The following is a 23970-nucleotide window of genomic DNA, read 5'->3' as shown; positions in this document are numbered from 1 at the left end:
TGCGGGTGAGAGAAAAACAGATGGTCTAGTACTCACATGGACTTGTTAAAATTTCCCACAATTCCTGGTGACTCTCCAGGTGTTGGGTAGCGGAAGCAAGGATTGTTGGCATTGCAGATGATTCCTTGTACCCAGGGCAACGTTCCAGCTGAAGGCATGGCCTTGTTTGGAAAATGACCTAAAATGCAAGGGCAGTTGTTTAGGAGGACATAACATTAGGCAATCAGAACATTTCCTCTTCTTCTGGAAGACTACTATCCTCATCCACCCCACACTGAAAAAAACATTACAGCTCCATCATATTTAGGCCCAACAAGTTTTGAGGGAAAGAAGAGCATCCAGCATCTGCTGGACTTAATCCCCATCCACACTGCCATCCCTTTTCCTCCTGAGAGCAGAGAAATGTCAAATTAACCATTCACGTAAAGCACCAGGCACACTGATGCGGGCTATATAAATGATCATCATCATCACCACCACCAATATAAACACCTCACAGAGGTGTGATACAGGAGGTGATTCTTCATGGCAGTTCACAATGCCTCTTGTGTTGATCTCTTTATTAAGCCAACCAAAAGGTGAAAAATTGATCACTGGCTATATTTTCACTTTGGGCTGATGCAAAATGGGACAACACGATCACTTTTTTCAGAATGTTATTTTACCATCTTGGCCTGCTGAAGAAGCCTGTGAGCTTCGAAAGCTAATGTGAATTATTTTGCACCTTTTGGTTGTCCTAATAAAGGTATGACCACAAGATGGATTTGGGTTTCTTTGTTTCTTCACAGACAACACAGCTCCCCATGCAACTTTCTATGGCAGTTGTTTCTAATGTTCATAGAGCATGTGAACAGCCAGCATTCGGGGATACAAAACTGGACAGAGCTCCTGTGTTTTGATTAGTTGTGTAGATTCAAGGATACAGCAGGTATAGCTTCATAAGACAATGTGAGCTACACCTGGTGACATACTTTTCTCTACACTACAACTGAAGGTGCAGCAGGAGTTCTGTCCAGTTTTGGGTCTAGTCACCCTAGGATTTGTAGATAATCATAAGGAAATACAACAGGGGAGAATAGTTTCAAAAACCTGCAAGGACTGTTTGAACAGAGATTAAAGTGGACAAATAAAATACGCTTGGATATCTCAGGAAGTAAACCTGCAAAACCTGTTTGAACTTCATAAATCTTCTTTTAGTTCTCCCAAATAATAAAATAATAAAATCCTATTCAATGAACATGAACTAAGTATGCTACAACAAGACATCATAATCAGCTTACAGATGATGGCAACAGTCAAACTCCAGTACAGCACACACCATCCCAATATATCACTTAACTCTGAGCTGCATTTTGCTTTATTTCCTTTAATGAAAAGGAAGTTAGCACTATAATCCTATATACACATACTCATTGAACTCACTTTTGAGTATATATGCACAGGACTATGTTGTAAGCTGCTAAGGGATGAAATGGCAGGTAACATTATGTGGGACAATTAAAATTTTAAAATATCCATTGGATTAAAAATTGCATCCCTCTTACATGGCTGCTATTGGCCATATTATGAAGCAAGCGACCCAGAACTCTCTTTTTTTAACTTCACTGACACATCAGATAACGCAGCTCTGTCCTTGACAACCAGAAGTGGAGTTATTAAAAAGGTCACAGTGATCTTCATTCAAGGTTTCTCTCTTCAACCCCACTCTAATCAGTGTGTTCACAATCTGGTAAAAATTTATTATAAAAATGAAATGGACTAGATACATAAAATGATATTGATCCCCCCCCCCCCCCCCTTACGCACACATTTCCCCTAAGATTGCACAAAATGCTTCAGGTACATCATGGGGGTAATTCTTCCAACAGAAGCAATGGATTTGTTTTATACTATCCACATTTGGTTTGGCACGACCAGAACAAATCTATGTGAACCTTGAGCTTGTACGTTCCTCCTGCAGCACAGTTATGAGGAGGAGCTTGGTCTTTTTCACTTCCATTTTCCAAGAAATACAGTGTAGCCTTCCATCCAAACTTTAAACTAGCATTAATCTTAACTATGGTTTGCTTAATACCAACACTATCACAACTCATGTTCTGCTAAGTTCTGCTACCTTAAACAAAGCATAGGTGGTATTTATCACAATTTGTCAATCCAGATAATACAGTACAACAAGGTGTTGTTAATGGAAAACAGAAGTGAACCTCTAATACCTCCTCACACCTACATTGGAAGAGGAAATGGGAAACATGCAGAACCTTGTTCCTATCACACTAAACAATGGTTTTACACAGAGGTGGGCAAAGGAAGGAGGTTATATTGACTGTCAGCTGTACCCTGGAGGGCACACTTTCAAATTTATTTATGTTGTACTTTGTTGGGGAATGCCCACAATCCCCTAAGGGATGTGGGAAACAGTTTAACCTTTTGGGGGGATCCCCCTTGGCCTGATTTAGGTACAGGAAAAGCCTTTTTTTAAAAAACGCAGAAACTAAACCAGATGTTGACATTTGGTGTACTTCCTGGTTGCAAATGCCCTTATTGGGCTTAAAATGGGAAAGGAAATTGCAAATGTATCAAAGCTAATTTCTTAAAAGTCTGAAAATATGGAGAGGAATTTTGTGAGCCTCCAAAAAGTAGACCTGGGGGCTGTTTACTCACCCCTGGTTTTGCAGGAGATGCAAAAAGGAAGGAGAGCATATTGTATCATATTATATTATATTATATTTATACTGCCTTTCTTTCAGAAAGGGACCCAAGGCGGCTCACAAAATAACCAAGGCAGCTCACAAGATAAGCAAATAGAAAAAGGCAGGTCACATGAGTAGTTATAACCTCACATCTTATAGGGCAGAAATGCCAGGCACTCGTACTTACATTCATGTTGTTCGTAGGGCGGATAGGAGAGGCGCACAGAGATCAATATGAAGAACAGAAACAAAGGCCAAGCAATTTCAATCAGCAGCTGGAACTGAAAGAGAGTAGGGGAAGGAGGAGATAAATGGTATTAAACATCCATAGGTGTTGTCAGCAAGAAACTGAGGACAACGAGGTGAACCTTCCAGAAATATTATCAAATTTGTGTTTGTGAGAACAGAAGGCTATCACTGCTAGATATGCCTAGCAGGCGATCTAATCCCATATATCTGTTTCTGCTAACACAGTACATCTCAATGAACACCTGACAGAACAGTACATCCCACTGTTAGATCAAAACATGCACATAACAGGCACTGAAGTGTAGCTTTCCTCTTCTAAAATTTCTAATTCGTAATTCAAACGTGCTTGACTCACATCTCCTGGACTGTAAAAAGGCCAGAAGAATGTACATGTCTGAAATATGCACAGAAGTCCAATATACATAAATATTGCTTAAACACACTTTAGCCAATAAGCTTAATGTATTCAAGCAACATGTACAATTTGAGATATATGCATGTTTCAGGGGGTGGGGACCCCTTCCACCAAAAGTCAGATTTGGTCCCATTGAAAAGACCAAGAATTAAACCATGTATAGAGGTGAGAACAAGTGGAAATCACAGGATGTGGACTTTATAGAAGCATGCAACCCTAACTCATATATATCAAACCAATGTTCAGTGTATCAGATAACAATTCTAGAGGCACTTGGTGGAAATTATTTAATGCGCATGCTGGTTGAGGAAGATGGGAGTTAACATATGTGGGAAATACCAAGTTTGAGAGCCAGTGTGGCATAGTGGTTTGAGTGCTGGACTATGACCAGGGTTCGAATCCCTGCTTGGTCATGAAAACCCACTGGTTGACCTTGGGCAAATGACACTGTCTCAGCCATAGAGGGAGGCAAAGGCAACCCCATTCTGGACAAAGCTTGCCAAGAAAAACTCACGAAAGAGTCAATTTAGAGTCACCATAAGCTGGAAACAACTTGAAAGCACACAACAACAACAACGTTAGGAAAAGTGAGGTTACTTTCTAATGGAAATACTCTACCTTGAGAAAAAATAATCCTACAAACTCCTAAAACCTGAGGGCTAGATCAACTCCTGAAATGACAGCTTTCACCCAAATAAATCATTACATGTGGTCATCCACACAGTTATTGCCAAAGATATTATGTTTCAGTAGAGGAGCTACTGTTCAACGCTTGTGTACTGTATCAACATGGGTGTTTAAAATTAGTTAACTGACATTTAAAATAGGGTCAAGAAATACAGGAGGGCGGGGGAATGCTACTGTACCACAGCTAAATCCGAACTAAAAATAAATCCTATGTCTTCCCAGAAAACACTATACTGGTTTGAAGAGCAGTGTTCATGGTATGGACTGAAGGCAAATGAAGCAGAAATCTCACTGAAGCTACACAAGATTGGCTCTGGTCATTGCTTAGATAGAAGACTCTGGGATATTCATATGTACACCTCCTTGTATATGCAGGGAAAGGGGGAGCAGGAATAGGTATTCAAGAAAGTACATATATAAAATATTTAAGTTGATAAAAAATTTGTAACTTCAGAAATCACTGAAGATTGCACAACACAATTTCTGTTCTGTTGCTTTTAATATTTTATTCTTAACTTTTCCAGTTCTATTCCCACATTCCATACTCCAGTTTAAATGAATGAAACCACAATCCAATATCATTTCTTAGTCTGAAGCACACAGGGCTTGCACAATCTTTAGCAGAAATCCCAAAAGTAACAAATCAGCATGGTTGGGAAAAATTCAGGGTAATATGCTAGTCATATTGGGTCTTGGAACATTCAGGTTCTACTTCCCACTAAGGGCCCTTTCACACTATACAAGTATAACACTATGATTCTGCTTTTTACTACAATGGCCACATTTTATGGATTCCTGGGGTTTGTAGTTGGAGAGGGTCACCAGAAGAGCTCTCTTGCTGAGAATCCCATATACTCCTCCCTAAATTTCATATCCCAGTGGAACTATGGCAAATAAAATGGATTCATAGCACTATAACTGTGTGGTGTGAAAAGGCCCTGAGCTATGAAGCTGTCCAGTTAACCATGGGCCAGTTATTCTGTCTCCTAGCCTATCCTAACTCATAGGATTGTTGTTGTGAGGATAAAGTGGGTGTGCGAAGAGAGCCATTGGACAAAAGGTGAGATATAAGTGTAAATAATGAATTGAGATAATTATAATTTTTCAAAACCCCAATTGTGGGATCTCCATAACACTTAGGGAGTATTGAACATGCTCAGTGGCCATGTGCAGGAATTCCATGTACAGAATTCCAACCACGTGATTCCTTTCCCTCTGTTCCCTAGCCCAGTTTTCTGTCTCCTTGGCACTTGAAAGAGGACTGGGCTGGGAAACAGAGGGAAAGGAATCAAGTGGTTGGAATCCTGAACATGGAACAATGCACATTCCCAAACTTTGTTGGAATCTCACTTGATATTTTCCAACAAGCCAAACAACTTTCAAATTGGTGAAGCTCATTTGGAAGTTTTCATTATAAAAACGTACTTGATACTTTACAGTTCGTTGTGGGTTTGTTTGAAAGGTCTTTCCCCCCCCTGTTAAGAGCTCATCCAGTCAACAGCTGGGCCACCATTGCCCCTCCCCTGCCAGTTTTCCAAATTGCAGCAGCTGAAATAAGCATTGCGAAAGCTGGGTACAAAGCTCAGCTTGACGTGTGCAGCGCAAGAGTTACATTTGTGCTCCTGGAAGGGATCCAGGACAAAGTATATCCTTGCTGAACTTTGTGGGAGGAAAGCAACCTCAGGGGCTCTAACTGAGCAAATACACACGCATGTACATTTGTCTCCTTATCCAGCATCTCTTCCTGCCCATTTATCCATCTGAAAACTGTCTGCTATCTATGATGCTGGTTCAATAACCTACAAGGTTGGCCAGTGACTGAAATCCACCAGTGACCTAAAAAGAGATGAGAGTGGGATGTGTTGGCAGAGCCATTGCTGACCCTGTTGTCCTTAGATTTCAGGGAGACACTCGTGTCTACAGCAGAGCTTCAAATTTTACTTTTTTTTTTGCATGCAAATTCCCAGAATCTCTCCCAGATGGAAAGGTAACACTTCCAGTCTGTGGTCAACACATAACATCAGTATGATTTTGTTTGAGCACTATGTATATACAAAATAAATGTTAGTATTCTATAGATAACCTGCCCTACTCCTAATCAATGCAATGATGATACCAAATGGCTTCATTTCGGGAGGACCTACAGTGTTAGAACAATCATGTTGTGTCAAATCAAGTGATGGACAGGAGCCAGCCAGCCAAGGGAGAAGCCACTTAGATCACTGCACTTGAGAGGTTAATGCAAATTTGACTAATAACAGAGCATTAGTAATTTCTGCTGTCTCCTCTGCGAGTGAACTGAATTTGTGCAAGATTCAAAATTTCAGGAGGAAACAGATATTTTTCCAGCTTGGGCAGTGGCAGGAGGGGGAACAAATCAGAAAAAAGTGTCCCCAGAGGCTTCATGTTTTGTTTTGCACAAGTTCACTCTTTCAGCACCATTTCCTCATCTAGCAAACTTTTTTCACACAGTCCAACAGATGTAAAGGTGATGACATTTTAGAGGGTAAACAAAACTATACAGCAATGTGTGTGTATGTGAGCTGTGCATACACTATGTTCACCCTTAATGACATCATCACCAAGCCAGATCTCATTGACTAATTAATTACTGTATATATACTCATGTATAAGTCTAGTAATTCTAGTTAAAAAATTGTCCCCATAAACCTGAGTTGACTTACCCACAGGTCAATGTAAGTACTGTACTTACTTTTATATAAAAAAGGAACCATCCCCTGGTGAAAAGAAAGAGTGTAATCTATCCTGAATGCACTGACTCCCCTCTGCTCTTTCATCCATCCAGCTTTCTGCTGGAATTTTGTAAGTTCTTTGGCATCATTTTCCTTTGCTACATCCTTTAGATCCTTTGTTACTTGCCCCTACGTTTTACCCTTGACTTATCTATGGGTCATATCAAACTCCATAATTTTGGCCCCAAAATTTTCCCTTGATTTATACGTAAGGTCAACTTATAGTCGAATATATACAGTATGCATACGGAATCTCTAGCCTTTGGGACAAATGTGAGCCTCAAGAGCTTATTTAGCCCTATCTCCTGTTTCTCACTTGTTGAACGAAGGAGATTCTCTTCCAATAAAGTGTGTAAGGAGAAGAAAAACCTAGTGAAATTTCAAGTGCTGTGATCTTAATCCACATGCAAGTCCCCAGATCCTCCTGGCACGAACAATAAGGCTACTTTAACTATCCTCCCATTAAGCCCATATCCTGAGCATGTCCACAGTACAGTCGGCCCTCCTTATCCACAGATTTTTTATCCACGCATTCAAGCATCCACGGCTTGAAAATATTCAGAAAAAGCATAAATTCCAAAAAGCAAACCTTGATTTTCCATTTTATATAAGAGACTGAACGGGACTTGAGCATCCACGGATTTTGTTATCCACGGGGGGATCCTATGTTATGTATTTGTAAATTTTTTGTATAATTATTCAAACTGTTATTGTGCTTCATTATTCTGTAATGGTGAGGGTTATGATTGGGAAGAGGTGGGGGTAAGGGATTATTTTGGAATGTGATTTCATTGTAATTTGCATTTTATTGTCATTTTCTGTTTTGCAATCTGCCTTGATTCCTTTGGTAAAAGGTGGAATATAAATAAATTATTATTATTATTACTATTATTATTATTATTATTATTATTATTATTATTCTGGAACCAAAGCCCAGCGGATACCAAGGTAGTTAAAACCTACCTACCTCTCAGTGGCAGGGTCTCTGTCCAGATTAGTCCCTAAAAACCTATTGGCATTAAGGAAAATCTCTCCCTAGAGTGAATGAGGTGATTTTTTGGTGCTGCAAATGACAGGGGGCTGAGGAAGTATACATGTACATATTAGAGAAGGCATGGATGAATGTGCTGTACCTGTGAATGAATGTGGACAGATGAAGTTGTGGGTGAATGCATACACAAGAAGGTGTGAAGTGGCTGTGCCTGGTTTGGCTCCAGACATGGCAACAGTTGGCATGTACCACCAGTTGGCATATAACACTTCTCACATAATAAAAGTTTCCCATCAATGAATTAATTCTCTCCAGAAGACCATTTCAAAACTGGGGTTGGTGTAAGGACTAAGATAGCAACCAATCTGAGTTACAAATGAGGTTTTAAAAAGATACCACAAAGGAAAGTGCTGAAGGGGCTGGGGCTGGGGCTGGAATTCAGCCTTGAGAATGAGCCCTGAAATTATGAGTAGTGTATGGTGGCGCACAATTTCCCTACTGAAAAAAATAACAGAATAAGGACTTCATTTTGCATGGGGGGCAAGCACAGAATATTTGCAAAATGTGTCTTTTGTGTGCTTGCTTCTGCCTTTCTCTCACCAGATTATGTTTCTCCCAGGAACAGTGCATACACTGTGCAAGAAGTTATTCTTGCATACACTGTGCATAACCTGTGCAAGAAGTAATTTGCATACTATGCAAATTATAAAATAGGGTTGCCATAATCCAGTCCCTCAAATCCCAGCATCTCATTTGCATACTATGCAAATTATAATTAGGCATATTATTAATTTGCCTTCTGACTATGCAAATTCAGCACATTAATTATTGCTAGTGCAAAGACAGGGAGGCTTACAAGCAGCCCCAGAGACTAAAAGGACTCACTTCACTCTCTTGAGGCTGTTTGGAAGCAAAGTTCCATGGTGCTGCCTAGCCCTAGATCAGTGGTTCCAACCTGTGGGTTGGGACCCCTTTGGGGGTTGAATGACCCTTTCATGGGGGTCACCTGAGACCAATAGAAAACACCTTTTTAATTACAGTTATGAAGTAGCAACAAAAATAATTTAATGGGTTTGGGTCACCACAACATGATGAACTGTATTAAAGGGATGCGGCATTAGGAAGGTTGGGAACCACTGCCCTAGGTTTTGTGAGAGACATTTAGCCTTCTCTGTCAGAGAGCTCTGGTGTCACAACAAACTACAAGTCACAGAATTCCACAGCATTAAGCTATGGCAGTTAAAGTGGTGCCAACCTGGATTATTTCTGCAGTGTGGATGCAGCTTGAGGCATTTCTGTGCAATATGTGTATGTAACAACATATACAGAGAGGAAGCCATTCTCAAAAGCAATGCCTACAGATGATACTATTTTACTGCTATCTATCATTTATTTCTTTATTTCATTTATTTCCCCCAGAGTTGAGATAGAAGGAAGGTTACAAGATAATCATTAAAAAACCCCACAATAAATTAATATTTTATAAGAAATATTAAAACACTGCACTAAAAAGTTAAAAACAGAGCAGTAATTAAATAAACAGTGATATATTTAAAAGTTCAGCACATGCCTTTCAAAGCATCAGATTGTGTCAAATAGGCTATTTTAGGTTTTATTTTAAAAACAGGCCAATATACATTGTATTTTTAAGTCTGATTTTGGAAGCAAAGCAGGATCATCTCTGGTTAGTACTAGATGGAAGACCACAAATGAATACTAGGTGCTGTAAACTACATTTCAGAGGAACGAACTGGCAAAACCACCTCTGAGTATTCTTTGCCTAAGAAAACCCTATGAAATTCACGGGGTCGCCATAAATTGACAGATGACTTGAAGGCACACTCACATTTAGCATATTGTAGAGGGGTTCTCTGAGATAGGGTGGGCTAGAAATAAATCTTTTATTATTTTTATTATTATATTATTCCTTCCCTCTCCAGGTTTGCAATACCTTCCTCATACTGAATGTTTTTGCTACAGCTCTGAAAAGCTTTGGACAGTTATTTCGGATGACAGTGCTCAGAATCCCTAAGATAACATGGCTAGTAGGTTTTGGGAACTGTAGTCCAAAATAAACGTTTAAAATACAAAGAGGAGATAGATAGTTTATGGGCCTCCAGATGTTGTTGGATTGTCAAGTGGGCAAGATTAAGGCTACATCTACACTGCAGAATTAATGCAATGTGACACTGCTTTAACTGCCATGAATCAATACTATGGAATCCTGGAATTTGGAGTTTGGGGAGATATTTTGTCTTCTCAGTCAGAGAGCTCTGGTGCCACAACAATATAAATCTCAGAATTCCAAATCAAATTATCAAGAAAAGAAATTCCACCCAAACATTGGGAAGAACTTTTTGATGTAAGAGCTTGTCATCTTACCGTTTGCCGTCTCCTAAAAGTGAAATTCTTCCATAGCAGCAAGCCCAGTTGTGTCCAGAAGGCCATCTTCCTTCTGTATACACCAACACCCTGGATGGCAACAGCACACAGCAGAGCTACTGTGGCTGGTCATCAACTAGAAATAAGAAAAGGGGGAGATGAACAGTCTTAGCAAATTCCTAGAGAGAACTCCAAAACAGACACACACACATTTATGCTTCTCTTAAGCACATTCCTCATCTGCCATTAAGAAGGAGGAAACTTTTCTCAGTGGGTTGAACCCAAAAGAGTTAATCATATTTAGGACAGACCCACTGAAATAGTAGAACTTATTTACTCATTATTAACACAATTCCTGCTGGTTTCAGTGGGTCTGTTTGAACTAAATCTGGATCCAATATCTTGAGATCCTTATTAAAAGAGAGGGTAACTTAAAACATTGACAAAACAACTAGATAGTACAGTCTTTTAAGAAATTAAAAGCATATTTTTCTTGTGTCGGAGAAAAGTTAAACAGATAATGAGGATGACCATTTACTTCATTAAAGTCTCACAGCACCAGATGTATCAATTATATGGGTACTTTAGCTAAACTGTTACCACAAACTGCAACAGAGCATTAAATGACAACTAGGAAGAGTGAGCTGTTTCAGAACAGAAAAAGGGTACAGTGCCATATTAAGCTCTTTCAACTGCTGGAAGACTCAAGACAGATTTGTTTCTGGAGGAGTGCTAAATGCCACATTTGAAACAGAGCTTGGAAAAATGATTTTTGGGAATCACAACTCCCTGAATCCTCTAATCACATGGCTAGTGGTGCTGCTACATCAAGAATTCTGGGATTTGTAGCCCCAAACCTAACTTTTCCAATCTTTGATTAGCATTCGAGTCACAGTTGTTTCCACTTGTCAACAAACTGATGCCTCAGCAGTATGCAGCAAACACCAACCTAAGAGCAGCTCTGCACTTTGTGACTGTGCTTCCTGCTATGCAGCCATAAGGAGTGCAAAAGGGAGAAGGCTTAATTCAGTAGCCTTCCAAGCAACCACCCATGTGCCATTCTGGAAAGGAACAATCCACACACTGATGGATCCAAATTCCCATCTACAAAAGGGAAAGCTTTGGTCTGAGCAGAGCTTTCAATGTTTACTTCTGTCAAACGCCTTGTTTGCACTGGCTGGTAAGTCCAGGGCCAGGCTGGAGCATTATGCTCCAGAACTGGCCCCAGACTGGCCACAATGGTGGCTGCAAGCACCAGGCCAAACCCAGTATGGCAGCACAGCATTGTCTGCATGGATCAGTCAAGCCAACACCCCATCTGTATGGCTGTCCTGTCCTTGGAGCCACCATCATGTCCCTTCCCTGTAGGATCTCCATACACAGGCCTCCTGTGTCCCAGACACAGTCCAGGCAACCAGCCAAAGGCTGGCTGCTACACAGCTGATAGTAGACACCAGCTAATGAGCAAGCACAATAACAGAGCAGCTTATAATTCAGTACTTACTTTACTTAGTAAAGATAAGCCTTAAGGACATCCCTGTATACCACCATGTCTCTGGAGGATAGGCTCACCTGTGCAACTAATGAAAGGAGAGGGTAGAGGGACCCTTTGATTACATGGTGGGGGTCCCCTGCCATGCGATCAGGATGTCTCTCTGCACTATCTCCTCATTGGTCTCATTGGTCACATGGGCAACCTCACCTTCCAGAGAAGTGGCAACACACCAGGAGGTCTATCCAAGGAGATCCTGCAGGTAAGGGAAGCGGTAATGGTGGCTCTGGGACACGCCATTTACCCCCACGTAGGAGAAGGAGAATGACATGATATGAAAAGCTGGCTAGCCCAAATTTAACTGGATTCAGCTATTCACATACCACAAAACCCCACGCTAACCCTAGGGTTTTGGGAAAATACCAGGGGTTCTTGTGACTTTTCTTACCCTAGGGCAAAGTCTGGTTAACCAGGTATTTCACCAGAAGTCACTATGCATCATGGAAATAGACACCACTAGTGTTGAGGTGAGCATGGGATTTTTCACCCATGCAGACAAGATCAAAGAGAGTTCCTGAGAGGCCAAGACAGAGCTTCATAAAAAGACTTTTTTGGAAGACAGCTCCCAGAATCCTCCAACAGACACAGCCATATTGTGTAACATCAAGAATATTGACAAACTGGACTTATGAGGAACAACTTAAGGAGCTAAGTGTGTTTAGCTTGGAGAAGAGAAGATTGAAAGGTGACATGATAACCATCTTTAAATGTCTTATGCAATATCATGTAGATGGAGTAAGCTTGAAACAGTGGATTCAAAATACAAGAAAACAAATTCTACATAAATATTAGAATAAATTATTTACTGTAAGAGTTGTTTGACAGTGGAATGCACTACCTCAGAGCATGGTGCAGTCTCCATCTTTGGAAATATTTAAACAGAGGTTGGATGGGAATCTTTCAGGAGTGCTTTAGTTGTGTATTTCTGAATGGCCAGGTTCTGGACCAGATGGCCCTTGAGGCCCCTTCCAACTATATGACTCTATTACTCAAATAATGTTTTCTAAGATTTATCTATGACATTACCTAGTTGAAAATATTCTCCTATTAAATAAACTTATGTGATGATTTATAAAACAAAAAAGAGCAAGCTCTAAATTACAATCCAGAAGAAAGTTGAATCTCAGATATCCAAATATTCCGATTATTTTTTTATATATGTACAAGCTCCAATTATTTATAAATAAATCTAATTCTTGGCACATTTCACTGATATATAGTTTATAAGTTCTCTAGTTACATAGTTCCACATTTTAATAATGCACTCTTTTAAACTGTGTGTTTGTTTCTAATATTTTGCAAATACAGCACCTACAACATAACACACTTGTTCTGAATGTTCTGTTTTTATTGCATTTTTTATTAATAAAACAAAAACTGGATAGAAGCTTTTGTCTCTACTTATCCTTATTTTTCTTCCAGTATTTATTTATTTGCAAGAGTGCATATTTTTACATTTTCAGCAATGCCATACCCTCCAACTGTCTCTCCATTAATTAATTAATTTATTAATTCTCTATTGTCCCATCTTTTCCAGCTGCTTTTAAAATGTCCCAGTTTCTCCCTCCTCCTCCTCCCACTTTTCCCCTTTGTCCTCATCTTACTTCAGTTACTACAAACTGAGTTCAAAGTGAAAAAGTAGTTTGCACTTAGTTAACTCAGCAGGTGAGAGAGGAAAGAGCTTTCTGGAGCTTCTGGCAGTTGTAGTTCAACACATCTGAAGAGCAAGAGGTTGATGAAAGCTGATTGCAGGTTCTGCCATTTATTCATCTTTGGCAGCATTACATTTCAACAGGACTGCATTTTAATTCAGGATTCTGGGAACTAGAATTGAGAACCCTTTTGGCATGCAAAGTATGGGTTCTATCACTGAGGTATAAACAGCTAGAAATGCTAATTTTTTGGAGTACTACTCCCAGAAATCCCCAGCAAGCATAACAATTCACCGATCACTCAGGTATTGTGGGAATTATAAACTCCCAAAATAACATTTCTAAACTGTATGCGCAAGTCTTCCCTTGATCAGAATCTTGTTGGTCTATGAATGTTTTGAGGGACACATATCCTGTTATTAAACATACAGGTTTTAAGAAACAATATGGATGCTTTTGGACAACGTGAACTCCACAAAACAAGTATCACATCTCCAGAGTACTCTTGGTTCAGAAACTGTACAGAGGTTCTCCCTCTTTTTGGTTTTGTCCTGCAGGGGACTATGAAAACATTTAGGCTTAAATTACAAGGTAGTTCCAGGGAAAAGAAAGCTTAATTTCTGGACCACCTTCTTAAAAAGCAAAATCTACATAAGCTTTTTCCAACCTAGCAGCCTCCCGAAGTGTTGAACTACAACGCTCATCACCCTGGTCAGTATGCACAATATCCTGCCTGCCTAGAGATTATAGGAGTTGCAGACCAACACATCCAGAAAGGGCCAGATTTGAGGTGGCTACCCTACATAACTCTGACCATTACCCACCATCATATTCTCACATCTGTATGGTTTGAGAGGCCGGAAATTAAAAACTGTACATTGGCACTCATTCTCATCTCATCCTTTGCCACAGCTGTATTAAGCAAACATTGAACAGCCGCAGGGAAGAGAGAAGCTTTGGCAAACAATTGATCTGTTTGCTCTTCTCCTGAGAGGGGAAAAAATGGCAGGGAAAACCTTTCCCCTACAAAATAACTATTTAGTCAATGACTAGGCAGCCTCTTAAATTTCCAGACAGACGATGAAGGCTTATGGCAAAGAGTTGACTATATGAGGAGAGATATGGTCTTTTGTGCCATGAGTTTTTTATTTTTTAAGAAACAAATTTCCAGAAAGGAAGCTTTAATAAAGCAAGACTCTAGCCATTATGCAGAGAGATCTTGTAGCACCTTTGAAACTAACTGAAAGAATAGCATGAGTTTTCATAGACTAGAGGGCCCATACAGACAGGCCAAAATGAAGCTGCTTCAGGTCACTTTGGAGGTATGTTGTTTAAACGACAGACACATCTTAAGAGTCCAGAAGCTGTGCCAAAGCTGCACTCCAGTCCTTAGGACTGAAGCATGGCTTTAGTGTGGCTTCTTGCCTCTTAGGATGCATGCATCATTTAAACAGCATACCTCCAAAGTGACCTGAAGCACCTTTATTTTGGTCTGTCTGTATGAGCTCTAAAGTCTACTTCCTCCAAATGCATCTGAGGAAGTAGACTTTAGTCTAGGAAGGTGCATGCTGCCAACTTCTTTCTTTCAGTTAGTCTCAAAGGTGCTATAAGATCTCTCTGCATTCTGATTCTACAGACTAACATGGCTATATCTTTGGATTCTAGCCCTCATGGTTTCAGATATTCCTGGGCTGTTGCACTTGATCTAAAGAATCTTCAATGTAAAGTTCCATACCAGGCTGATATGCTCAGCTCCCTATGAGGAGCATGTGGAGTCCTGGCAGACTTGTAAGCTAACCAAGACTGTAAAGTGGCGTAAAGCGTATAACCCAGTGCCTGCAACCACAGATTTAAATGCAAATATATACATGGATCTACAATTGGCAGACAGGCACTTTTATATAACTGTAGCCCAGTTACAAGGTCACCAGCAGCCTGGTACAGTTTGCCCAAGGTGATTGAACAGACAGTGCTGAGAATACAAATTGAGCATCAGTCATTGAAGTAAAGTATACTGGCATTCATTTGTCAATTAAGGAACTGAAATTAGTATGACGCCCTCAAACATATGGGCTGTAGTCCATTGCAAGCTCACGCTGGAATGAAATGGTTAAATCTTAACAGTGCCGCCCACAAGACTATTTTCCCTTCCCTTTTTGTACTGAAGCAAATTAACCCATCTCATAAATGAACTAATCTAATCATTTGCATACAAAACAAAACCCAGACTCAAAAAGGAACATACAAAGTGGCGGATCCAAATGGATGCAAACATGATTCAAGCATCCATGGCTTAAAAATATTCCAAAAAAGCTATACACACAGTACATTCCAAAGAGAAAACCTTGGTTTTCCATTTTATATATGGGAAACCATTTTGCTATGTCATTGTATTTAATGGGACTTGAGCATCCTTGGATTTTGTTATTCACGGGGGGTCCTGGAGCCAAATCCCAGTGGGTAACAAGGCCCCACTGTATTTCTTTGCAGAAATATTATTCTCCCTGCAGAAAACGGTGTTTATTTCACAGAAAATGGTGTTTCTATGCAAAAATATTCTAAATGCACATTTTCTGCAAATGACTTCCACCCTGTAAATAATCTTTGAAAACTGTGTGTGTTTCAGAGACTCTCTCACAGAGAGAAGAAAAGTTTTTAAATTACTTGCTGCGTCCCTCAAGAACAAAATTAGTGAATAATCACATCCCTAACCCCCAGAATTCCTGACTGTTGGCTGACAGACGTTGTTGGCTGCTACATTTAGTAGGACACCATTTCCCCCACCTTCAGTACTATTCAGTACTCCTGATTTCTTGCTTTGGGGAAGGCACCTCACCCTCACAACCGAGAAGTGCAGAGAAGTGGACTGTTCCCCTCATTCCTAATATGATGGCCTGAAGGTCAGCTCTGAAAGATCCTGGCATGCTAATATCAGCCTGCCCTGCTGTTTCTGATGTGCTGCCCTTGTTCTGAGAACAAATCAAAAAAGGATTCCGGCTTCCTAAGGGGAAAAAAGACTAGTCGACCCTGGCTCTTTCATAATCATGATCAAAGGTTGGATCCAACTCTGACTGTAACTAGTATCTGACTCCCAAATTTGAGCTCTTATTGATTTTAAATTCCAAAGGCAAATGACTAACTTTGGAAAAAAATAAAGAACACTAAACTGCAAGAGAAAATGACAGTGCTGCCACAGTGCCACTGCCACCTCTTTTATTCTTCACCCACAGCTCACCCACTGTAGTCAGAAGGAAGAAGCATGAGAAACTTTTCTATTGATGTGTCTTGCCTATTAAAGACATTGATTGTTTGGACTACAATTTCCAGAATCTCTCAGCCAATGGCTATTCAAGCCACCTCAATCCCATTTGGGGAGAAAGGAAGGATATAAATCCCATAAATAAATAAATAAATAAATAAATATTGTAATCCAAAAATAATTTCTCCAAGATTTGGGTTCAGGAGACAAAGTGAAGGCACCTTTGCTTAGGGGCCTCCAACATCCTTGAGATGGCCCTGCTACTTTATGCTCATCTAAACATTTGGTGGTTTCTATAGGCATGTTCAGGACTTGCTAACCACAGTGTCAAATTGTGTTGTTGTTACAACACAACTGACAATAGTGCCGTGAAGCCAGAGCTCAGAGATTCAAAATCCTGTGTCTAAGAACTGTGAATGGAATCAAGATACTTCAGAAACAACTTTCTATGAATACAGTTTCAGAAATTTGAGAAGCAAAAGAGATATGCAAGACATAAATACTTTCAACATGCAAATAAACCAGGAGGATAGTGCATTTATAAACTGAAATGGGCACAGAAGATAGGCCATAATGTACAATTGAAAAGTTGGAGGAAATGTGGACAAGAAGTATTAAAGTTTACACTGAGTTATGATCTTAAAGAGAATTTTTATAAGATGATGTACAGGTGGTATTTTATCCAAGACAGAAGATTTCTGAAAGATATAAAGGATATACTGTACAAATAAATGGTGGAACTGTAATTTGAGGGAAGGGACTTTGTATCATACAAGCTGAGTTTCATTTATCCAGAATTCCAAATTCCAAAATACTCTACAATTCAAAATTGTCTACATGGGTGGCTGAGATAGTGACACTTTTGCTTTCTGATGGTTCAAATACACAAGCTTTGTTTCCTGCACAAAATTATTAAAAATATTGTGAATAAAATTACCTTCAAGCTATGTGCATAAGGTATATACTAAACATAAATTAATTTAATGTTTAGACTTGGGTCCCACCTCCAAGATATCTCATTATGTATATGCAAATACTCCAAAATCCTAAACACTTTTGGTTCCAAGCATTTCATATAAGAAAGACCATCTGCAGAAATGGTCAAACTGACAAATCTTTTAAGGGACAAGATTCTGAAGACTTTTGCAAATTGTTCAGAGAGTACATGACTAGTAATTAAGGAAGAATGATAGTAACTATAAAAGTATCCATTAAATATTGTTGAAGTCAGTTGGTATTCATTTATTTAGTAGTCAAATCATGCTACTTTAGGATGGCTTGGATGAAGTGGAATAATTATTGATTATAACCACTTACCAGAGATCTGGAAGTTCTCCTAGTTTTTAGGATGTTTGATGTATGTAGTTTGTATGTAATATGCAGTTGTGCAGTTTTATTATAATTATTTTAATTAGTTTATGCCTATAGGTGACGCATTGTTGTTGGGGGTTTATTTGGTAATGTTTCCCCTTGTATGTAGTTTTATGCTTTTTAAAAGGTGCATGTTAATAAAAAATATTGAGAGCCAGTGTGGCATAGTGGTTTGAGCACTGGACTGTGACTCTGGAGACCAGGATTTGAATCCTCACTCAGCCGTGGAAACCCACTGGGTAACCTTGGGCAAGTCACACCCTCTCAGCCTCAGGGGAAGGCAATTGCAAACCGCCTCTGAACAAATTATGCCAGGAAAACCCCATGATAGATTTGCCTTAGGGCCACCATAAGTTGGAAACAACTTGAAGGCACACAACAAATAATAATAATAATAATAATAATAATAATAATAATAATATTTGAGGGGAAATCCTATGTCTAAGTAGCAGGGACTATGACATCAATTGACACCTACCCCAGGGGTGCTGACTGGGGTTTGTTATAGGGAACATATTTTCACCCACCCCACCACTGAAACAGTTTCACTAGCTAAAGGCCAATATCCAAGCAGAATTTTGTCCTATAAAGACTCACATGACTTTGAGCCATATGTATGATCATATCCCCTTATATCATCTGGCCCCAATTTTGAGATCTTTCAGGGAGGGTTTTCTGTCACTTCTACCACCATCGTAGGCACATTTGGTGAGGAGGCTTGGTTGGCTTGCTCTCTGCTCTCTTTCCCCCGGCAAGCAAAGATCTTTTTATTTAGGGAGGTCTCACATTATAAGCCAGAAGGGTTGCTTTATATATGATGTGCTGTGTACTTTTAATTAAGTTTTTAAACTTTTTAAACTATTCAGAGACATAGCCATGTTAGTCTGGAATATCAATACACAAAGGGATCTTGAGACTGAGGATTCAAAACCATTCTTCAAAATTGGCAGCCATAGCACGGATGGGGAACAGCTTGGGGACTCCCGGCGGCATCAGTGGTGTTCTCCTGTGCAGTAACACCTGTTCTCACCCGTTCCGTGCCAATCCCATCCCATGCCCAGAACGGTCTGGAAATGGCGTACGATAAACTTACTAGTCTACAAAAGCTTGTGCTACAACCTCTTTTGCATGGTTAGTCTCGAAAGTACTACAAGATCCCTTTGCGTACTGTTTTAACTATGTTCTTTTTTAGTAGAATTGTCTTCTTATTGTTTTCAACTTTTAATAACATTTTATCTACGGTAGATTTTTTTTCAATTTTTTTGTAAGCTGTTTTGAGTTCCTTGCTGGGAGAAAGGTAAAGTATAAAACAAACAAACAAACAAGTAAGTAAGCTTATCTGGGAGTACGTCTCATCAAACATAGTGAGACCTGCTTCAGATTAGGTATGCATTAAACATTGCGCTATCAAGGTATCTTTCTCTTCCCCTCCTTCTCCTGTTACAATTTTATTGGATTTTTTTTAAACGTGATCTTAGTAATATTGTACCTGCAAAATCTTCATCCTTTCAAATCTGTACTGTTAATATCCTATTTTTAAAAAATGGATATTTTTCCCTATTGTTCTTCTATTACAGAATGCAAGGCAGCATACATGGGATTCCAGACCCATTCCTGCTTAGCTGCATCATATGGTCTTGCTCAGGTCTTTCCCTGGCCATCCATATCATCAAATTTCAAAAGCAACACAATGTTCTCAGCAATATTCTTTTCAAATGATCGCCACCTCATGCAGCTTGCCGATAGCAACTTATCAATACCACCATATGCGAGTGTTAAGTCAGGGACAAAATTTAAAGGATTTATACAAAGCAGTATTTCTGCAGTTCTTGAAAAGTGGGAAGTCGCTCTCCCCTTTTCATATTTAGCTGTGATCATTGAGTTTCAAAGGCAAATCTGGTTCGCATTGAAAATATCTCGCATCAAAGTGACTCTTGTTCTTCTGACTAATGTTTGCACTACTCAAGAGATCCTGAAGTGTTATCATAAAACACGTCATATGAAATTGTTCCCAATACTTTAGTTATTCCAGCTGGTTTGCATCTTCTGTGCTTAGTGGGCAGTGGATTGCTTCAATATCCAGTGTATTACTTTATTTCTATGGCTTACTCTCTGTCTCTTAGGTTACATAAGCCATTCATCCAGACTGAGTAAGCGGTTACACATGTACTGAGTGGGATCAACAACTGCATGCATACCCAAGGACTGTGTATGCTGTTCTCATCCCCGTCCAAACCACTCGGATTTTAACTGTAGAAGCTATTTCAAAAGAACTGAAGAACTTAATCAGTTCTTTCCTATTCTCTAATTAGCAGGACAAATGCTTTCTTTCAAGAGAGTGCCACATGTACAGCAGCCCTGGCTCCTCCTTGCAAGCTGTATTGCATCAGAACTACTAAACATACTGAAAAAAATCCACATTACCAATATTAAAACCAAATTAACAATTTGGATCAATATATCAGTTAAAAAAAAAGGAAATCAGCTTTTTTGTTGGCTTTTCCAAGACGAAGGAAGAGAAGTTCATATTCATACAGAGGAATAGCTAAGGTATTATAGTCGGCCCTTCTTATAAACAGATTTTTTATACACAGATTCAAGCATCCACGGTTTGACAATGTTTTTAAAAAGTATACATTTCAAATATCAAACCTTGATTTTCCATTTTTATAAGGGACACCATTTTGCTATGTCATTATATTAAATGGGACTTGAGCATCCATGGATTTTGTTATCCACGGGGGATCTTGGAACCAAACCCCAGCGTATAACAAGGGTCCACTGTACTATCTAACCTGTGTTCTACAAACAAAATGCAATCCACCTCACACTGAGACCAATGACAAGATCTACTGGAAGGAATTCTATCCCTAAAATTGCCCAGGTTTTCTCATTTGAGTGAATTAAATTGATCTAATGTCTCCTCACCTGAATTGAAGCACCAAATACAGACCTCCAGCGAGTAATACAGCCAATGGAGCCAGCCTTTATCTCTCTAGGCGCTCTGAAGCACTACCAGATACTGTCTGTTGCAAATGTGAGCAGTGGATGTGAGCTTTGACCCCAAAGTCTTGTGGCAGACCTATTATCAGCTGAATGGAGCCGATATGGCCAGTTGTGTTCGGAAGAATCCCAGACATGAGCAACCTGGCTTCTGTTAGCCAGTTTTTTTTCTTTAGGGTAGATCCGGCTATATTTTCTAGCGTGGTATAAAATTAATTCAGCAATTGTTCGCTTCAACCTTCAGATACTGACACATCTATGAATAATATGAGTTACACTCCTGGCTTTTAAATATTTTTAACAAAGCTTCAACTCATAAAATTGCAGCTATTTTACAGGACTAGAGATAGATGCAGTTTTATGAGTACTATCTATCACATGAAACAGATATGGTTGGCCATGCCACACCTGATTATTGCAGCAATAATGTCCATTTGAATCAAACTTATCACTTACTTGAGGACTGAGCAACGAGTGGCCCTCCAGATGTGGCAAGACTGCAAATCCCTTTATCCACCACCAGGCAGCTGGGAGTTACAGTCCAAACATCTGGATAACTAGACAACTCCACCTCCTGAATAAACCAACAACCCTGCTTTACTCATACTTGTTAGAAACTAAACTCAGCAACTCCAGAAAGCCAAACTTCTACCACCTGCATGGCACCAGGGGTCACAGCCAGGTAGATGCCAGTGTGTTTAGCGCAGATCCAGTAGCACTAGCAGCATAACCCATCTGAGTTCCTCTAGTGTGAGGTTGAGGATCCTCATATGAGAAAGAGAGGTAAATATTACCCCCTCTACAACCATTCCGCTATCAAATTTCCATACTACTATTTCGGTTAGCCTTGTGTGGTGTTTCTGTTTGAAATGTTAACCATGTTTGAATGCTCTCTTGCATATTTCTAACTAAAACCTTTTCCATTCATAAAACTTTGAATCCTTCTGCAGCTAGTACTGGTTTACAGAGGTAAAAACAGTCACCTCAGAAAACAGTCACCTTAGATTACCCAACTTTTCCTAAGTATACTTTGAGCTAACCATTCCCCTCCAACATTTAAGAGGTCGCTGACACAGTTGGTGAAGACTAACTGATGGAGACCCCAGCCCCCCCTCCTTTTTGGGTAACACTGTGGTTGTTGTACCCATTGCAGACTCTTCTACACAGGAACAGTCTGGACAGAGCAGCCCATGTTCAGATGACACCTAATATTTCTCACTGAACTGAATTATGCAGTTAGTTAAGGATACATCCACCAAGCTACTAAAGGAGACCAGGCACTGGGAATATAGGTATGTAAGAATATACAGTATATAAACTGTGCATTTAGATTGTTTTAAACCCAACTGAGTCTAAGCAATCTTAAACTCATTGAGACTAATGGCCTTAAGCATGTCCAACTCTGCACTGGATTTGAGCCCATGCCTTGGAACCCTTCTTGCAAAGGACTGGAAGGGCATACTGTTCAAGTACATGGACCTTATCAAAAAATCTACAAGGACTGATATGATAGTATGCTACATATGATAGTATCTACTCTAGCAGCTCTCCAAGGTCTTGGGCAAAAACTATTCCTCAAGTAACAGCCTGTGATACTTTTAAACAAATCTAGTACTTTCTGCATAAGAAACGTGTGCTGCCCCACTATACTATTCTCAAAGCTTGGAAAAATACATTTTGGATGATAGCACATAGACTGGCCATGTTGGCTTGGGGAATTCTAGGAACAGTAGTCCAATGAAATACTCTCTCAGGTTCTGAGTTTTCTACATCAGAAAACTAAGAGGAAAACATAATGGGATTCAGTATGCCATCTCAAAGTATAATTCTCTGTGAGACCTAAATAGTTGTTGTTGCTGTTAGCTGCTGTCAGGTTGACTTCATGGAGACCCCACGAATGAAAGTCCTACAAGTCATCCAATCATCAAGAGTCCACCACAGGTCTTGCAGACTCAGGGCTGTGGCTTCCTTGACTGAGTCTATCCATCTGGAATGTGGTCTTCCTCTTTCACTGCTGCCTTCTACCTAACTCAGCATTATCTTTTTTTTTTCTAGTGAGTCACGTCTTCTCATGATATGGCCAAAGCACAACAGTCTCAGTTTAGTCATCTTGGCTTCTAGGGAGAGATCAGGTTTGATTGGCTCTGCAAGCCACAGATTTGTCTCTTTGGCAGTCCAAGGTACCCACAGAACTCTTCTCCAGCACATTTCAAAAGAATCAATTCTCTTCCTATCTGCTTTCTTCACTGTCCAGCTTTCACAACTATATATAGAAATGGGAATACAATGGCATGGGTAATCCTAACTTTAATATTCATTTATATTTCTTTATACTTTAGGGATTTGTTTAGTTCCTTCTAACTGCCCTTCCAAGTTCTAGCCTTCTTCTGATTTCTTGACTGCAGTCTCCATTCTGATTAATGCTTGAGCCAATGTATAGAAAACCATGAACATAAATCATGCTAATTAATGTAATACTCATTTATTATGTCCCAGTGTTGTAGCAAAACTGGTTCCGTTAAGTGTCAGGTCCAAATCTTGCTTATACCCTAAAGCAACAAACAAGTTCATATCTTAACCAAGCCAAAATTTATCTAAGCACATCAATTTTAAAAAGCCATACAATAATTACAAGCTTGAATAAAATAATGATAAAGGCTAAGTGCCAACCTGCCATGAGATTATTAATCATCCCTTCTCATGTTTGCCTATCTTGATAATAAGCAAATTGACTGCCAATGTTCACAACTTGATATACTTTAACCAAATGACAAGCATATGACTTGATAAAAAAAAAGCTAGTCAGCTTTAAACCCACACTACCACAAACCCTTTGGGGAAAACCGACATCTTCTGTGACTCCAGGGTCTTCTCTAGATACAAAATATTCATTTTACTTTATTTTATTTTAATCCAACTTTTCTCCCAGTATGGGACTCAGGGCAGCATACAACAAAGTAAAGCAA

General features: G+C 39.6%; 1 protein-coding gene across 2 annotated transcripts in view; it reads right to left on the bottom strand.

Moving 5' to 3' along the window:
- LOC149323248 (phospholipid-transporting ATPase ABCA1-like) overlaps positions 1-23970 on the bottom strand; it is a 127256-nt gene that overhangs the window by 89565 nt on the left and 13721 nt on the right. For both annotated transcript variants that reach the window (XM_089488640.1, XM_089488641.1), the window contains 3 exons: positions 10168-10303; positions 2878-2971; positions 37-178 (listed from right to left, as the gene is read on the bottom strand). In XM_089488640.1, coding sequence (XP_089344766.1) covers positions 37-178; positions 2878-2971; positions 10168-10233 — 302 coding nt within the window. In that variant the 5' untranslated portion in view covers positions 10234-10303. The remainder of the gene's footprint in view (positions 1-36; positions 179-2877; positions 2972-10167; positions 10304-23970) is intronic.

The sequence above is a fragment of the Sceloporus occidentalis genome, unplaced genomic scaffold (genome assembly GCF_023333645.1).
Source record: "Sceloporus occidentalis isolate IW3139 unplaced genomic scaffold, rSceOcc1.0.p SCAF_1, whole genome shotgun sequence".
NCBI lineage: Eukaryota > Metazoa > Chordata > Lepidosauria > Squamata > Phrynosomatidae > Sceloporus > Sceloporus occidentalis.
This window is presented reverse-complemented; position numbering and strand designations above follow the sequence as displayed.